At 40.8% G+C, this 16149-nt stretch overlaps 2 protein-coding genes across 4 annotated transcripts in view; both read right to left on the bottom strand.

The window, feature by feature from the left end:
- Positions 1-186: 186 nt before the first annotated feature.
- Positions 187-7974, bottom strand: LOC135234207 (src-like-adapter 2). The gene is made up of 8 exons (XM_064298572.1): positions 7702-7974; positions 4690-4826; positions 3456-3555; positions 3049-3135; positions 2479-2582; positions 1821-1970; positions 1440-1572; positions 187-1323 (listed from the first exon to the last, which is right to left on the bottom strand). The coding sequence occupies exons 2-8, from the start codon at positions 4778-4780 to the stop codon at positions 1185-1187; spliced, it is 804 nt and encodes a 267-aa protein (XP_064154642.1). The 5' UTR covers positions 4781-4826; positions 7702-7974; the 3' UTR covers positions 187-1184.
- A 1878-nt stretch (positions 7975-9852) lies between these two features.
- Positions 9853-16149, bottom strand: part of LOC135234206 (protein NDRG3-like) — a 44333-nt gene continuing 38036 nt past the window's right edge. For 2 of the 3 annotated variants that reach the window (XM_064298569.1, XM_064298571.1), the window contains 2 exons: positions 12871-12909; positions 9853-12064 (listed from right to left, as the gene is read on the bottom strand). In XM_064298569.1, coding sequence (XP_064154639.1) covers positions 11877-12064; positions 12871-12909 — 227 coding nt within the window. In that variant the 3' untranslated portion in view covers positions 9853-11876. The remainder of the gene's footprint in view (positions 12065-12870; positions 12910-16149) is intronic. The other variant, XM_064298570.1, reaches the window with a different exon arrangement.

Here is a 16149-nt window from a genome sequence, read left to right as displayed (position 1 = left end):
TCCACTCCAAGGTTGCAATACACGCAGCCTTGACCATTTCCTGTGCCGATGCTGAGCTGCGGTTCGTCTTTGAGAGAGAAAAAAAAAAATTGTAAAGGTGTCAAGACCAAACCTGTTATCTGTTGCCAAGAAGCAACATTGTTATTTAGTTTGTGTCTGCACAAATAAGACCTGCCAACAGATGCATTGTTTTCTTTGTTCTATCAATTAATTTATTTCAGTTATCTTGCACAGCTCTACAGACTCAATCTGAAAAAGTATCAGCTTCAACTGAAAATGTGAAAGCACTTTTAGGTTTAATCTAATCATCTGAGAACCTAGCTCACTGGAACATTGTATCAGCGGTAATCAGACATTGGTTATTGAATGGAAAAATTAGGTTTGATGATAAAAAATAAACATTTATGAGAAAAAAAAAATCACCACAGGTGCAGTGTGATTACCATGAATTGAATAAGCATGGAATCATGACCACATTCTTCTTTGACAGTCAGTTTGAGTGATAGGCAGCAATCCAGCTGGCCAGTAATGTTAACATGATGAAAAGCATTGAGATAAACCTGCATCAGCAGAGTGCTCTTTCCAGGAAGTGATTGAGGTACTCCACCCAGCTGATAATGTTCCAGAATGTTCAAAGTGGAATTGTCACGCATCTGATGTTCCCCAAACAGACCATTCACACCATTTTACTCACTATACAATGTGCTCTCTTCATTTACACAAAATGTCTTGTACTGTCACTTTGGGTCTAGTGTCCATTCAAATCATTGGTGCAATCTGAGGTGTACAGTTATTTAGCTCTATGATCAGTCCTCCGTTTGACCAAAAAGATAATGTAGTAGAAACCGATCTTCCATTCACCTCTTCAGAGTGTTGGATGATGCATACAGCAGCTCCGGTATGCTCTTTTGTTCTGTAGTACTTTTCCCCTTTGTTAAAACCCATTCAAAATGGCAATTATGCAAAAGTAGCCTCCATTTTAGAGCCTTGTAGAGGCTGGGTCTTGGAATTGAAAAAGTCTACCTTCAGAAACATGTTGTCTACTGAAAAAGGGAGCGTCTGTATGCCCTCTTGTAAACAGGCAGAAGGTCTTGTAGCTTGGTCTCTGTGCACAAGCCTGCTCCTGCCATTATCTTTGTTGTCACTAGTGAACTCTCCTTGAGGAGTGAAACTGGTCTTCATTTTCAGGTATTCCAGCTGAGCTCACAGTCCTCACAGTTCCCTTCATTTGTCATGAACAAATATGAGTTGATGGCTTCCCTTAGCCCCTCACTGACCAGGGATTCTTCTGTGTCCACTTTGTCCTTGCTGAAAATCATGGAGCTGCAGACAGACAGGCAGACATTAGGTAAATCTGAGCCAGCCACACAAATAGGCAGAAGAAGTGTTCCTCATATTCACCCTCATGAAACATATTCCAGCAGTGGGAAGGGCCTCACCTGTCCACATCCTTCCAGTTGAGGGTGGCCTTCCTTACGGCCATTGGTGGTGCGCTGGTGGTCACGGGGACATTGTTAGATCCAAAGATGAAGCATGGTTCTCCCAGCAAACAGCAGAGTCCATCAGCCACCTCTGCAGAGTAAGTGCAGTCATGGATGCTTAATGCAGCTTTTGCAAAAGTGGCATGAAATATGTGAGTTTCTCTAAATTTGCATGGTAACTAGGCAGGTTTGAAAAAAAGTACATAAATGATGTCTTTAATGAGCTTTGTATTTTATTGTCTGGCAGTTGCATTGCCAGTTGAAACTATAGAACTAGGTTTTATCAAATAATTCACAAGCATTCTCTTGTGTGTGTTCTCGCATGCATTCTACACTCACCAGAGTAGTGGTCCACCAGCTGGGTCAGAGAGGAGAAAGTGAGCCTGGGCGAGATGTAGTACCAGCCGTTTTGCAGCTGGTGTATGCGATAATGTTTCACAGAGGCTCTGCCAGAGCCTATGCTCCTTTTTATAGACAGGGAGTGGGTACCTGTAACACAGCAGGAGACACTGCTCAGCTCTCTGTCTGAAAAGAACAAGTTCCCAAACCACTTTTACACTGGGGTTAAATATTATATCAGAAGACAGTGGTGGCCTAATTCAAAACATCACCTTGACTGGTTTTGGAATCTGTGTGAAAATTTATTTTGTGCTTTTTTCTCCCTACTGCATTTGTATAATTGTATGTTTTCTGCCAAAACCTGTTGATTGCTTTTCTGAGGCTCATAATTACTTTTCAGGTATACGCAACGTTACAGATCACATGACTGCTTTGCGGTTTTCTTGGTATTCAATAGTATGCGTTTAAAAGGTCTTCCTGTTGTTTTTTCATATAGACCACATAAGCAACGTAAAACATTTGCTATTAAATATACACCAGTTTTGGTGATAGTTAGGTATGGAATGGGGTGAAGGTATAAGCAGAAAAATGTCAGAGCACAAAATTATGGGGCAGAGGGATGGCAGGGATGAGTGTGTGTGTGTGTGTGAAAACTCACCAATGCAGGTCTGGCTCTCCCGGATCAAGAAGGACCCAGCCTGGTTGTAAGGGAGCAGCAGCAGCTCCTCTGCCTTCTCTCTACTGATGCCCTTAAATTGCCACCTGCACAGCCACAGAGGAGACATGTGATCTACAGAGACTGTACAGAGATCAGAGAGAAGATATAGCCTCTATACAGATGACAGAGACAGCAAGTAATGTCCCATTAACCTCCAAGCCTCCAACAGATGGAAATAGCAGCACAATTTCCACAGCTCGAACCCCCTGCCGTCACCTTCTCTCTTTCTGAAGTAACATGTTAGAGACTATCCCACAATAGGAAACTAATACACCTTCCAGCCCCTAACTCTCCTACTGGAGGCGGGGTGACATCACTGGTAAAACAGGGCTCAGCTGAGGTCTCATAAAAACAGAAAGTAGCCCACACCCACATCCCTGCCTGCGTGATTCCTTTTCTCTGGTACTGCCTGCGCACAGTGCACACTGACTGCATCTGGGTTAACATGATCAGGGGCCTGGACACAGCTACTGTGACAATAATATGATAGCAGTCCATTGTAAGACTCACCTGTGGAACACTTTGGCAGTATAGTTGCTAGGGATGTAGCTTTCCTTGCCTGTTGCTGAGGAACTCACCCGCCACCAATCACCTTCTCTGCAAGACAGACGCACAGACAGACACTTTGGTCAGTGAATACCATTCAGACTGTGACATAGTGTTTCAAGCACACCTTCCATTGGGTTTTCATGGTGCATAGTAAACTTCAGGAAACTTGAGAATTAACATGGGCTGAATACCAATGAGGTAGGGATTCTTTTCTGCTCATGCATGAAACAACACCATCTGTTATTTGTTTGGCAATGCATAGGGCAGCCTGTACACTGCATGCAGAGAAAAGTAACTTGCCAGACCATTTCATTGAGCTCATTCACCTCGTTGCTATTTCCCTTTAGTTAGTATTGGTTCACTCTTACTCTGATAGGATGTTGAGCTTCTCTCCCACACGAATGAGGCAGTCCGTTAGTTCTTCAGAGGGATAGTTGTACAGAGACACCACGACATGTCTGTTATCATCTGAGAATAGATTAGATTGAAACTGTTAGAACGATTCTGCTCTGAAAAGTAGAGGAAATTTAATTTATTAAACAAGCATACACCTATTTCCTCAAAAAATAATATCTTTTCAGCAGGACAATTTCAGGAACAGGGCCATCAAGTGACACTAAATTAGTTATTTGAAATAAGAACACAAATCAACACCTTGAGCGAGAGCTCAAAGGAAGGTTAAATTCATAACCTGACCCTGATCACACCGTGTCTAAAAATAGCCCATCACTGCTGCCTGACTTCACACTGCTTCATTTCTCTTTCTCTTTTTTTCCACTAGACCAGCATTAATGATGCATCTTAGGTGCTCAGCATCAGAGGCCTTCCGTCACAATGCATGTCATGTAAATGTGGCTTATGAAAGTTGGCTCTTAACAAAGTTTATGGTTCCCGGTAGGCTACAGAGCACTGGGTTCTATCCCAGTAGATCAACTGAAGGCCATGTCAGTGGGAGCTGGAACCTTGGCCAATTAGGAGCCAGAGTCCAGGCGGGGTATTGGTGTGAAGCTCAGAATACATAGATATGGAGTGGACTGGAATTCATCCCCTGAAGGGCTGTCTGCCCATCAGGGGGGAGTGGCCTCAACTGGCAGAGATGATTTGAGTTTGTAAGATGCTCAGTTCCCTTTAAAAGCTCCTCCAGTGCCACTGCATCGCAGGATGTGTTTGTGTTTGTGTGGATGCGTTTGTGTGTAGGTTTATGCATGTAAAGATAGGGTGGGGATGTCACAGACACAACCATCACCACAATAGAGGACGTATCAGGGCATGTCAAGCAAGGATGGAAGTAAGGAAAACTGCAGTCCTCTGTATCTCTATATCTATGTATTTGTATCCATACATCACATCCATAATTCTGAAAAGCTGACTGAATGAAATACATTTTCAAATGAAATTATCTGTTTTCCATGGTGCAAGTCATCCTGCTAAACAAAAGTTTCTCTTAGAATATTTGAAAGTATGAGAACTTGTTAGTCTGTGCCTGTCTCAGGATGAAAGTGTGTCTTCAGGAACCCTCTGAGGGTGTAATGTTAGAAATCTGTCCTGGCATTGGCAGAGCCCACAGAGGCCTGGGCTGGGGCTGGAGCAGACACAACGTACCCACTGCGGCGGGCTCAGCATTCACTTCCTGGCTCAGAAGAGAAGCCTGCGAGTTGGAGCTCCGGCGATCTTTGCTGGAACGACTCCCCATGTTGGATCGGGGCTCTTACACTCCTGCGATGGGGAGGCTCTGTGGGCTGAAGAAAAGGACTGTGTAAATTCATCCACAAGCCTATTCTCATCTATGAACCAGTGGGCATTCTGCCACGCTTACTGATGTTGTTGTTTAACTTAAATGTATCTTCGAGAACACTTTTAAAAAAATCTTCATTTAAAATGATTAATCTGAAATAAAAGTACAATATAAAATGGATTACCAATATGAAAAACTAATTCTCCTTGCTGATGTAATTGCTTACTGTGTAATTTTTCTTAGACATTGACATATGAGAATGATGCACCTTCATTTCCTTGTTTATAAAAACCCCTGACACTCACACTTACACACACACACACACACACACACACACACACTCACATTATAATTATGTAATTAACCTGATGAGATGCAATGCCTATATGTTAAGCACAAATGTTTTAACAGTAAGGCAATCCTGCAAAATCTGATATAAAATACCTGGTTAAATAACTGCCCCCCACCCTCTTCTTACTCATAAAGAGCTCTAGAAGAGAACATAGAAAAACCAAAATTTTCCGACCACACGTTTCTCTTGAAATGTGGCCGTTTGTTAACATCCGGGTGGAGGTGTGGGGCAAAGAAGACAAACATCATCAATACAAAGCCACTGGACACTTTTGTAAACAGTAACCAGAGTCCTCTAGTTAAAAAAAAATTAACTTTCTCATTTCTAATTGGTCTCCTTCCCCTACTTTCAGTATCTTGGTTCTGCCAGTGGAAATTTTCAACAGGACTTGATATTCTGTGGCAGTTTTGTTACCATTCACTAAGTGATTTTTGCATGCCCAAACATTAAGAATCTGCAGATACTGTAGGTTAAGGTTACTGCTGACTGCATGTGTGACATTAATGCACGCCAAGTATTTCATATTTTGATTACATTGCAATACATTATTTATATGCATCACTACTAACATGTGATATGCATACATTTGTACATTTCAGTACACTGATTGATAATAATAATAATTTAGTAATGAGGAACAACAATCAGATAATTTTATTTGCAAACTGCAACGTGTTCTCATTCAAACGCAAATTCTGATTTAAGTATTCTTATAATTAGATAAAATCGCAAATAGCCTAGGACATACTTGTCATTGAAAAGAAGAAAACAAATGTTATAACATTTGTGTATTTTTCCCCTCAATATAATTTTCTTCCTCTACCATTAATGAGAAAATGGCCACCTGTGCCACACAGATGGTACTCACAAGGGTATCTGGATCAGCATTACAAATATTTGGTCACCTCATGTCAAAGACAAAAATAACTCTCACCCTTTGAATAGCACAAAAAAATATAGCCTCCAGTGACACTGATTAATATCCACCTCAAAGGACTCAGCAGAAAATGCATAGGCATTAACATACAAGCTGAGCATGCCATGTGCTTAACATCGACACAGCCATGGAAAAGGGGAGCAGGATGTGTTGACAGCCCCCTCTCCATGGTATCCGTGTTTAGATTTAGGACTGATATAATTCCCAGCTGTTCATTTCAGCTGCATTTACAGGAAACCTGGTGACACCCTCAGTCTAAACACGATTAAAATCACAAACAATCGCAATTACATTTGACATGGATGGAAGTGACAAAAAGTTAAAAACCCTCTTTTCATCCAAGATTTCTCTAATGCAAATTAGGTTGATCAAGCAAGTGGTTTGAATTTCAGGGTCATGTTATTGTTACTGTAGTGTCTATTTGTTTTCTTTTCATTTCTTTAAAAAAAATGAAAAGAAGATCATACTAATAATGTCTCTGTGATTTCAGTCTTAATTGATCATCATAGCCAGAATAGAAAGAGTGACCAGTGATTGTGTTGCATGGCATCATACAGCACAACAGACTGTGTTCAGTCTCAATGTTTCATCACATTCTGCACTTTACAGTTGAAGCTGTGGCATCTCATAAATTGCTTTGTTTATCTGATATGCACTTTTTCATAGCTCCAGAAGCCCCACAGCAAAGAAACCACAAGGGCATGCACAATGCTGAACACCTGCGTTTAAAGAAAATAAACAAAGGCCCCAAGGTAATGCATCTAATGCGTTCAGAAATCTCACAGCCAAAACATTCTTTTTTGTTCAATTAAACTATGTATTTGCATAAAATCCTTTTGTGAGAAGCGGCTTTCCGCACATGCTTTGTAGCATTGCACAGTAATACTTCATCCCTTTCAGATTAAGCACATTTGCACTTTATCATTTAAAAAAAGATGTATGATAAATTATGCAATGTATGTTCCATGTGATTCCTGGGTCTCTTTGTTATTTGTTTTGAAGATGATCTATCCAATCACTGATTTCTGGAAATGTTTTTAAATATCTTGTTTAATCCTACTGGAGATGACTATTAGTCTGAACCTACCAATTGATTTATTATACTTTACTGCTACAACAGAACTCCATAAAAGTGTTGGGGCAGAGCCTGGATTTGAACTGAATCCAGTTTGAATCCAATATAACATAAAGCCTGCCATTTTTAAATCATTAAGTGTGAAAGTGCTCCCCTATTCATTTTTCTAGTGTGATTTACCATTTATTACTGTATTACTAGTGAGCTGTCTTACTGTTCCATTTCATTTCATTCTGTTATCTCATGATATATCCCCAAATTATACATTTATTTATTGTGAAGATCATTTACACACCTTCTCCTGACCCTTATTCAATAAAATGTAATACAATATTATTCCCAATCCGACAACAGACAGCACACAAGCAGAGAAGAAGTCAACATTATCCTCTAATCAATTCGCATTCCATGGTACATTTAATCACCTGGAAGGAGATGATGTTGTGTGTGCGATGCATGAGGAATATGAATAGCTGGTATCTCATTAGAGGTAATAAAACAGGAATCATACTTACTGCATTGTGTTTCAACAATTTGTCCTCAGTAGCCCTGTTCTTCTGGAGCTGATAGCTGGTGAGAAAGAGGTGACACACTGCTGTGCTGTATGCTGTGGAACAGCAGTATATCTATGTTTCTCCAGTGAGTTAGGAGTGCATGAGCATACGCATACGTGAGTACACGCGGGTTATTCCACAACGTCTGGTAGAGAAAGTGAGGCACTCCACCTCCGTGTTGTGCTTTGATGAGGGACCTAAGCAGGTGGCGTGTGAGATGCAATAAGACAGACAGCAGGTAAAGAGGGACTTTTATGTGCCTTACGTTCAGGCGGTTTCCTGTGACGTTAAGGCCTGTAACGCCTGATGAACAGCCTCTTTTTCAGAGAGAGAGAGAGAGAGAGAGATATGCAATGAAGCAATTATTTACTTCCTAACTGTGGTTTTGTCTTGAGGGTAAACACAGCAATGCTACTTACGTATTTCAAGTGAAAGGTCAGATTTTAAGCATTTGTTTTTCAGAAGATTCCAATTAGAGCTATGAAGTTATTAATGAAAGGATTTCCGTGACAATGACTGCCATGGAAACCGAACCATCAGAGTCAAACCATACTGTGTATAATATACAGTATATACACACACACATATTGGCTGTGTATAATATGTTAAAGTGGTTAAAGGTTAAAGTGCAGGTTCTCAGCTTTTATGAAAGGATATAATACATTTTGGTTTCACCGTAGAAAGTTATAGCCCTTTTTTATACAGACCCCCCCCCCCATTTCAGAGACATAATTTTTAGGACAAATGGTTTCACAGATGTTTCTGATTAGTCAGGTGTGTTCAGTTGCTTCTTTAGAGCAGGTATAAGACACCTTTCAGTATCTAGTTTTGATTCTAAGCTTTTGATTGCCATTGGAGTCTGTTATTGGTATTTGTCAGCATAAAGACAATTCCAGTTATGCTAGACAAGACAAGGAAGCCATTAAAAAATGTATTTGGCTCTGTACTCCACTATTTTAGATTTGTAATCAAACATTCAGAAGTGGTTAAAGTGAACATTATCAGCTTTTATTTAAGGGTATTTTTATACACCATGGTTTTGGTTTCACCATGCAGAAATGACAGCTGTTTTTATACACAGTATGCCTAATTTCTGGGCACCATAATGTTTGGGACATATTAATATTATGTAAACAAAAGTAATCATGTTTAGTACTTTGTGCTATATCTTTTGCATGCAATGACTGCATGAAGTCTGTGGCCAATAGACATCACCAGGTACTCAGCATCTTCTTGGTGATGCTCTGCGCTTCTGCTCCTTCCAGGGGCTAGTTGCCTTATTTTTTCTCTTAGGCATATGCAACACTTGTTCAGTTGAATTCAAATCTGGTGAATGACTTAGCCAATCAAAAAATGTCCAGTTTTTGACTTTGAAAAACTCCTTCGTTGTATGTTGTTTTTCTTTGGAGTATGTCTGGGATCATTGTCTTGCTGTGTGATGAAACACCGTGCAATAAGTTTAGAGGCATTTGGTTGAACTTAAAAAGATACTTCTGTACACTCACTTCAGAATTCATTCTGCTGCAAAAAAGCTCTCGCACCACAGATCTCAATAGGATTCTGTACAGCTAAAATGTGATTCTCTGCTATTTTCAGACCGCTCATCTACAAAACCTCTTCACTCGTGCAAAAAATACACTGAAACTAAAAAAATCTATGATTAAAGCCATTGAAGTCCTTTACTGACAGCAATGTTATTTTCATAATCTAGTTGTTTTCACAACATCAACTGGCACAGAATTTTGGACTTTTAACTAGGAATGTAGGAGTGACTGACTAAATCATTTTAGAAGCACAATGAATTTCATGAATTGACCATCAAATATTATCCACCAGTTGTATAAGAAAAGCCAATTTCAGAAAGAAAACATCTTCAAATTAAATGTGTATGAAGAATGAACGCAAAGAAACAATCTTTCAATAACTGTAGGTATATGCAACCAATTAGCAATCAGTTATCAAAGCCTTTTCAGTTAACAACCATTGACAAGAATTCTCCTGATATTCTGGAACTGACAAAAAACCTGGTGCAACATGACCAACATCCTCTTTTGGCACGCAAAAAACACGTCAAGACCATGAATGCGCAACAAAACAGAACAGAGCCAGGGGCAATATACAGCTTCTAACTTTATTTAACAATCAGTACAAATCCATATAATCAGCAGACAGTGAGAATGTGTTCCCTGTCAGGGAGTAAGAACATTTCAGCATCAAAACAAGTTCAGTCATGGTTATCCAATCAGGAGCAGCAGACAATATCCACCAATAAAGAAACATTAATAATAAAGAAACATTAATGATAATAATAGGCAAAAACAAACCAACGTCAAATACCATAAATCAGAGGTGGGCAACGAGGGCTAAATCGGTTTCAGGGTTTCATGCCAACTTCTGATCTTAATTACTTAATTAGCCCAAACATTTACACCAGCTGACATATTAGCTACATTTCCTGGAAATCGCATGACTGGGAGCCGAAGACCACTTCTGTGTCCCAATACGTTTGCCCACCACTGGCCTAAATAAATGAAATGGGTCATCTGAAGGAAAGAAGGAAAGAAGAAAAAAAAATCTGCATTTTACATTGAGGACAGAAGTCAAAACAAATCATCATTCTTGATACTTCTACTGTTGCTGTTAATCTAGCTCTCCTAACAATGCATTTTATACCATGTGGAACGGATCAGTACACCATTTTATTTCATTGACCAGGGCCAGTACAATGCAAGGTTTCAGGTTTCCAGTGTTACGGTGTGCAATGCAAAAATGGCAGGATCAGTTTCGGCCTGTGGTCTTTACTGGTTTAGTGAGCACCATAAAGTTGTGGTGTGGTGGAGCTCTCCCAGGCTCTCTGTTCACGTCATTCTGCTACTGCTGGCATCTGCTGAGTACAGTCTAGACACTGTACTCATCTGTGTAGAACTGGTGTCATCCCATGCACCGGTACACCTGGAAACCATGTCCTCTTGCACAAACATGACTTTTACCTGATATTTATGTTCAAATGGATAGAAAAAGAAGGTAGTGGCCTGAGTGAAGTTGTATGCATTTTATCATGGCTACCTTGAAATAGGGGAAAAAATGATTTTTTTGTTTGTTGATGTGACTAGGAGTGTGTTTTTCCCTCAAGCTTAAGGTTAAAAGGGAAGACGGTATATCAAGTACATACACTAGCATGTATGCACATAAACTCTGTCAGGTTTTTGTATGCAAGTCAACAAAGGCTTCATGGTTCATTTCAGTTGTCCGCCATTTTATATCCTAGTCGTTTTTACCGAAAATGAGCCAACCACCAGGACCGGATCCTTGATTTTAGAAAAGAGAAAGACAAAAAAAACGAACAAAAAAAAAAAAACAAACACAAACACTAAAAATTGCAGCTCTAGCTCTAGATACATCTAGACAAGCAAGCCTTTTCTTTTAAATACACTTCTATTTATTTTCATGTACAACAGAGTCATGCTGTAAATAAGGTATAAATGTACAGAACGAGAACAAGTATGTCATACTATTTTGCAATTAATGTAAGCAGAGTATCTTCACAAATCACAAAAACAATTTAAAAAATACCAATAAAGAAGATTAGTGAATAGATGCATTTATGCAAGTGCATTTGTTTAAGTGTTCAGTCTAGGAATGGAAGATTGAAAGGAGGGAACAAAAGGGGAGAAGAGGTAAGAGAAGGAGTTGGTAATTGGCCAGGCCGGTAAATAGATGAGGAAGACCTTGGAGAGGGGAATATTGTTCATCTTCACACAGTGAGATGTTTTCATCATTCCTCCAGTAACTTAAGTTCATTAGGAGCAAGACTAGTACCATAAAAGAAACCAAACATATGACTGAAAAACTTCCTTCACAAATGAAGGTCCAAACCAAAACAAGATCAACTAATGTACTTGTAACTAAATTTACCTTAACTGTCGTGCCATGACAGGCATGCACACAACTGGGTGAATGTAAAGAAAATAAGCTATTGAGTTTTCTAATGTAAGGCTTACATTTATTAAAAATGTTGTCCCCTCATGGTTCCTTATAGGGCCCTCTGGCCTTGAATAAAGTTTGGTACACACAAGGAAAGAGGAGGGCTGGGAGGAATCCCTAGCTGGCATACGGGAGGACAGACTTGGGCATGTTTAGCAGGAAACCTCCATGGTCTGGGGCCTGGCCTGGTTGTCGTGGGCGGCGGCGGCGGCGGCGGCATTGGTGGCGCCCTCCAGCTGGTTGTTGGTGTGCGTGCGGCTGCGGCTGCCCTCACCGGAGCCCATGCTGGAGGAGGAGTGGGTGCGGGAGCGGACCAGCCGTGTCATGCTGGCAGTGGGCACTGCGGAGGGAGAGAGAGCGAATGAGGCATGTCCAGCGGGATCACAGGTCAGGGAGAGGAATGGGGTGTGGAGGTGCGGGAGGGGAGTCGGGTGAGTGAGGACATGACCGCTAACCATCGAAATGTGTTGGCCTGCAGCCCAGGGAGAATAATGATGTCTCCTAGTCGTACACTCCTCCTTTAATCAACACCACCAGCAAAAAAACAACACTAAGTGCATGCTATCCTTAAGGATTAATGACATCTTAGAGCTTTCTCAGAATGCTTTTATTTGTGGCATAGCTAAACCAAACAAAGTCTTAATCTTAAGAAGATGTTAAAACTACCATTCTATTCACTATTGCAGCATTACTGCCACCCAAATGTTTGTAGCACTATAGATTTGGTCATTATTCTCCCAAAAGAAAACACTGGATCAAGTCAAGTTTCAATTCATTTTTGCTGTTTGAGGAAAAATGAATAAACAGTGCTGGGATGTAGCATGCACGACTGAGTCAGTCATTTTTTATTCAAACAAAAACACAGTGAACATAACTGGAGCATCTGGAAATGAAAAATACAAGGTGTGCACAATCATCCTCTCTCTCTCTCTCACACACACAATACACATTTATAAATTAAAAACAAAACATAAGTGTGACCACAAATCATGCTTTGAAATTCATGACACAAATTGAAATAGATCATTTACAGGGCAGCAACCAGCAATGGGCATACAGGTGAAGAACAGGTGAAGAGGACAGAGCGCTTTGGGCAGAGATGACAGGCCGGCACAGCCGAGGCTGCTGGGTAAAAAGTCCTGGTACCTGATTCGCTGTTCAGGTGGCTGAGCTGAACATAAGGGACTGTTAGCATTGACGATGGGGCAGGAAAGAGGAAAGGAAGAAAAATAAGGGGGGACATGGAAATATGTTCAAGTTATTGGTTTGTCTTAAGAAAAAAAGGCTAGCCCCAAAAAAATAAATAAAGAAAAAGCCCACATCCTGAAACTCCTTTTTGCCTGGTGCTATTCCATATTAAGCAAAGATCCTGAATCTGTATTCAGGAGGGTCCACTTTCCTTCAGTCTGTGCCATTTGCCCTCCTGGCAAGTCAACTCATATGATCAACCAGGAAACAAGCTGCTCCACCCATATATTTGTTGGCTAAAAAAAAAAGCTACAAACCTTAGGCCTACTAAATGACCGCAATGTCTAGCTTCAGCTTTAATCATCTAGCCAGCTAAACCTATCTTCCATTTCTTAATGGTAAATGAGATGGTGAAGTACACCAGTGCTGACAACGTTGTTGCTTTCCCATACAATTATGGTTGAGATCGATTGTGCATGAAATAACTGAATTTTACTTTGCTCTGATAACCTATAACTTGACACTTTTAAAAATCTGTTAACAGCAATGATAAAATTCTGTTTATTCAATTAAAAAAAAATCCTTATTCAAGGATACTGGTATTTGGATGTTTAATTTTCTGTGTCCTTTTGAGTCCACTTTCGCTTTCAAAAACACATCCTGCATAAGAACCTGATCAGCTGTGCATGCTGCGAAGTACGTCCTCACATTAAAAAAAATATATCCAGGCTTATTTACAAGAGGGCAAGCCAAAATAAACCAACTGGATACATTCAACAAATACTTCAATCATAACATTCTCTTCCATCCCCCAAATCGGCGTGACCGAGGCATGCGCATGAGAAAGCTCATTTTTTCTGTGGTGGGTGGGCTTCCTGTTGGGCGAGTCGCTCGTTTGAGGCGGTGCCAGGGAAATGACGCAAGAGGGGCCCCTTCACCTCCCACCTCCACCCCCGACCCAATCGCCTGCTGAGCAAGAGCTGCCTTTCATCAAAAGAACCAAACAAAGTGGAAGGCCTGAGTTCATCCGTTACTCACTGCTTCAAAGAGGAACAGACGAAGAGGAGAAAAGTATCAAATGAAATTATCACAGTGCTCTATCCAAACGAGCCAATGCAGACAGAGTAAAGAAACCATGTACGGGACATTTACACAAGTAATGCCACAAATTCAAGTCCTTTCGAGATCCCATTCTCCTCTCCAATACCTTAACATTAGGGATGTATCACTGGCATCACAACTTATTTGAGCGACCAATCAATATTCCTGAAAATGGACAAAAACCCAAGATCAACTGTCAACTAAAAGTGCAAGCTGCAACCACCTAAGGGAAAATGTAGATTCTCATCCAGGCTTCATTTCTAAGGACAAAATGTACGTAGTGCAAGTGAAGCTTTTCAAGATAATAATCAGGCTTTTTCCTCAGCAAAGAATTCCACCACTGTGAGAGAATACTTTTACAATACAATTTTAAGTCCTTTCTTAATTTTACTAAATTGAAGCATTATCAGTAATTATGACAAAACATGGGAAGCCTGCATTTAACTGTTTTTAAGGTACAGACATACAAAACAAATCTGTAGTCTTATTCAGCTGATGAAAAGTTCTGGGGCCATATGACAAACAGAAAAGCACCTTCCTCTCCAGATCACACATTACTCATGAACCCAGTTTCGTACCTCAGTCCCATAAAAACATCTAGGCTCTGTAGCTGGCCAGAAGCACATTCCAACACCATCTAAAGAGCTTTATCCCAATGCCCTGCTGTGGCCTTTTCTTGAGCTGCCGAGGGAAAAGCCTTTAATCAACACTAATCGTGCCCTGGGATTAAAATACCTGCAGCAGCACTGTGCTGATCTGAGGGGGGGCAGCGAGCCAGCTTAGTGGGGGGGGGGGTTGTTTTCCACCAGCGCACTGAAGCACAGGCATGGGGTGTGTAAAAACCATGGGGGAACCCAGGGAAGAGGGAAAAAGTGGTGGGAAGATGGTGGGAGACTGTGTGGGACCCTCAGCCTCAAGGACTGCGCTCACACCCATTCTCTTAAAGAGTGAGGGACAGGTGATTTGGGGAACACTGTCTGTGTAAAAGGGTCATCAAATCCCGATTCCCTTGATAAAATGTGTAAATCAAAGTTTTATAGTGTTAAGGGGATCCCAATTCCATTCAGGGAGCTGCTCTCCTGGATTTCACGGAGCCAAACTTCCCATTAGCATCCAAGACGTCTGAATAATGGGCTACAAGAGCCATTAAAGCACAGATCAAAATACGCAGCTATAGGCACTACAGGCATTTAGCAGACGATTTTATCCAGTGACTTACATAGCATAGCAATTACATTGCATTCATTTATATACTGAAGCAATGCACGTTAAGTTCCTTTCTCAAGGGTACCATGGCGATCGAACCTGGGAATCGAACCTACAAACCTGTAGGTTGCAAGACCAGCTCCTCATACTACACTGCCACCAATATTCCATATAGATATTAGCAACCCTGATTCCACCTAATATTTCATGTGATTGCAAAAGGAAGAAAATTTACAGTACGTATATAGATTTGTAAACCCATTTTGTTTGCCCCTTAATATTTTCTTAAATGTTTATATTCATACATATAAACATTTGTAAGTGAGAAATATTCTCAGATAGGCCAAAGTAATGTATTTGACACAGTTTAGGAATACAGTGCCCCGTATTGTACACACGCGCACATTTTAACTAAGGTGGAATGAGCTGGATGTGTGAAAACAGGAGTGGTACCACTGTAGAGGGAGGGCAACATGCTCAAATATGCAGACTGGCTATTGGGGGCACTGCATTTTAAACTGAAAATCTGAGGGAAAAACAGACATTTCCCACGCAGAAACTCATCAGTGCAGGTCATGCCACACGTCATTCGCTGAATGCCAAACTACTACTTACAATCGTGGTTATGCAACACTGCAAACGAGACACAGTAAATAGTTAGTCTGGGTGCTGGATGCCCCTCTCTCCCATGATCAGCATGACAAAGACGCCGATTTACCGCAGCAGTGGTGCGAGGCTGCCAAACACTGCCGGGAACAACACGGCTTTCAGTACCTGCTCTGCATCGGTTATTTCGCCCACCTTGAGAATCAGTTAGTCACAGACACCTCAGACTTCATACATCATGCAGAGAGGTGAGAGGCTGAAAGGGTAAGACTGTAATCCATACATTATCACTAAAACCACTCCTTTCATGCACTGAAATGTGCC

This window comes from Anguilla rostrata, chromosome 11, assembly GCF_018555375.3.
Source record: "Anguilla rostrata isolate EN2019 chromosome 11, ASM1855537v3, whole genome shotgun sequence".
Classification (NCBI taxonomy): Eukaryota; Metazoa; Chordata; class Actinopteri; order Anguilliformes; family Anguillidae; genus Anguilla; species Anguilla rostrata.
Note: the sequence above shows the minus strand (reverse complement) of the source record. Positions and strands in the feature narration are given on the sequence as shown.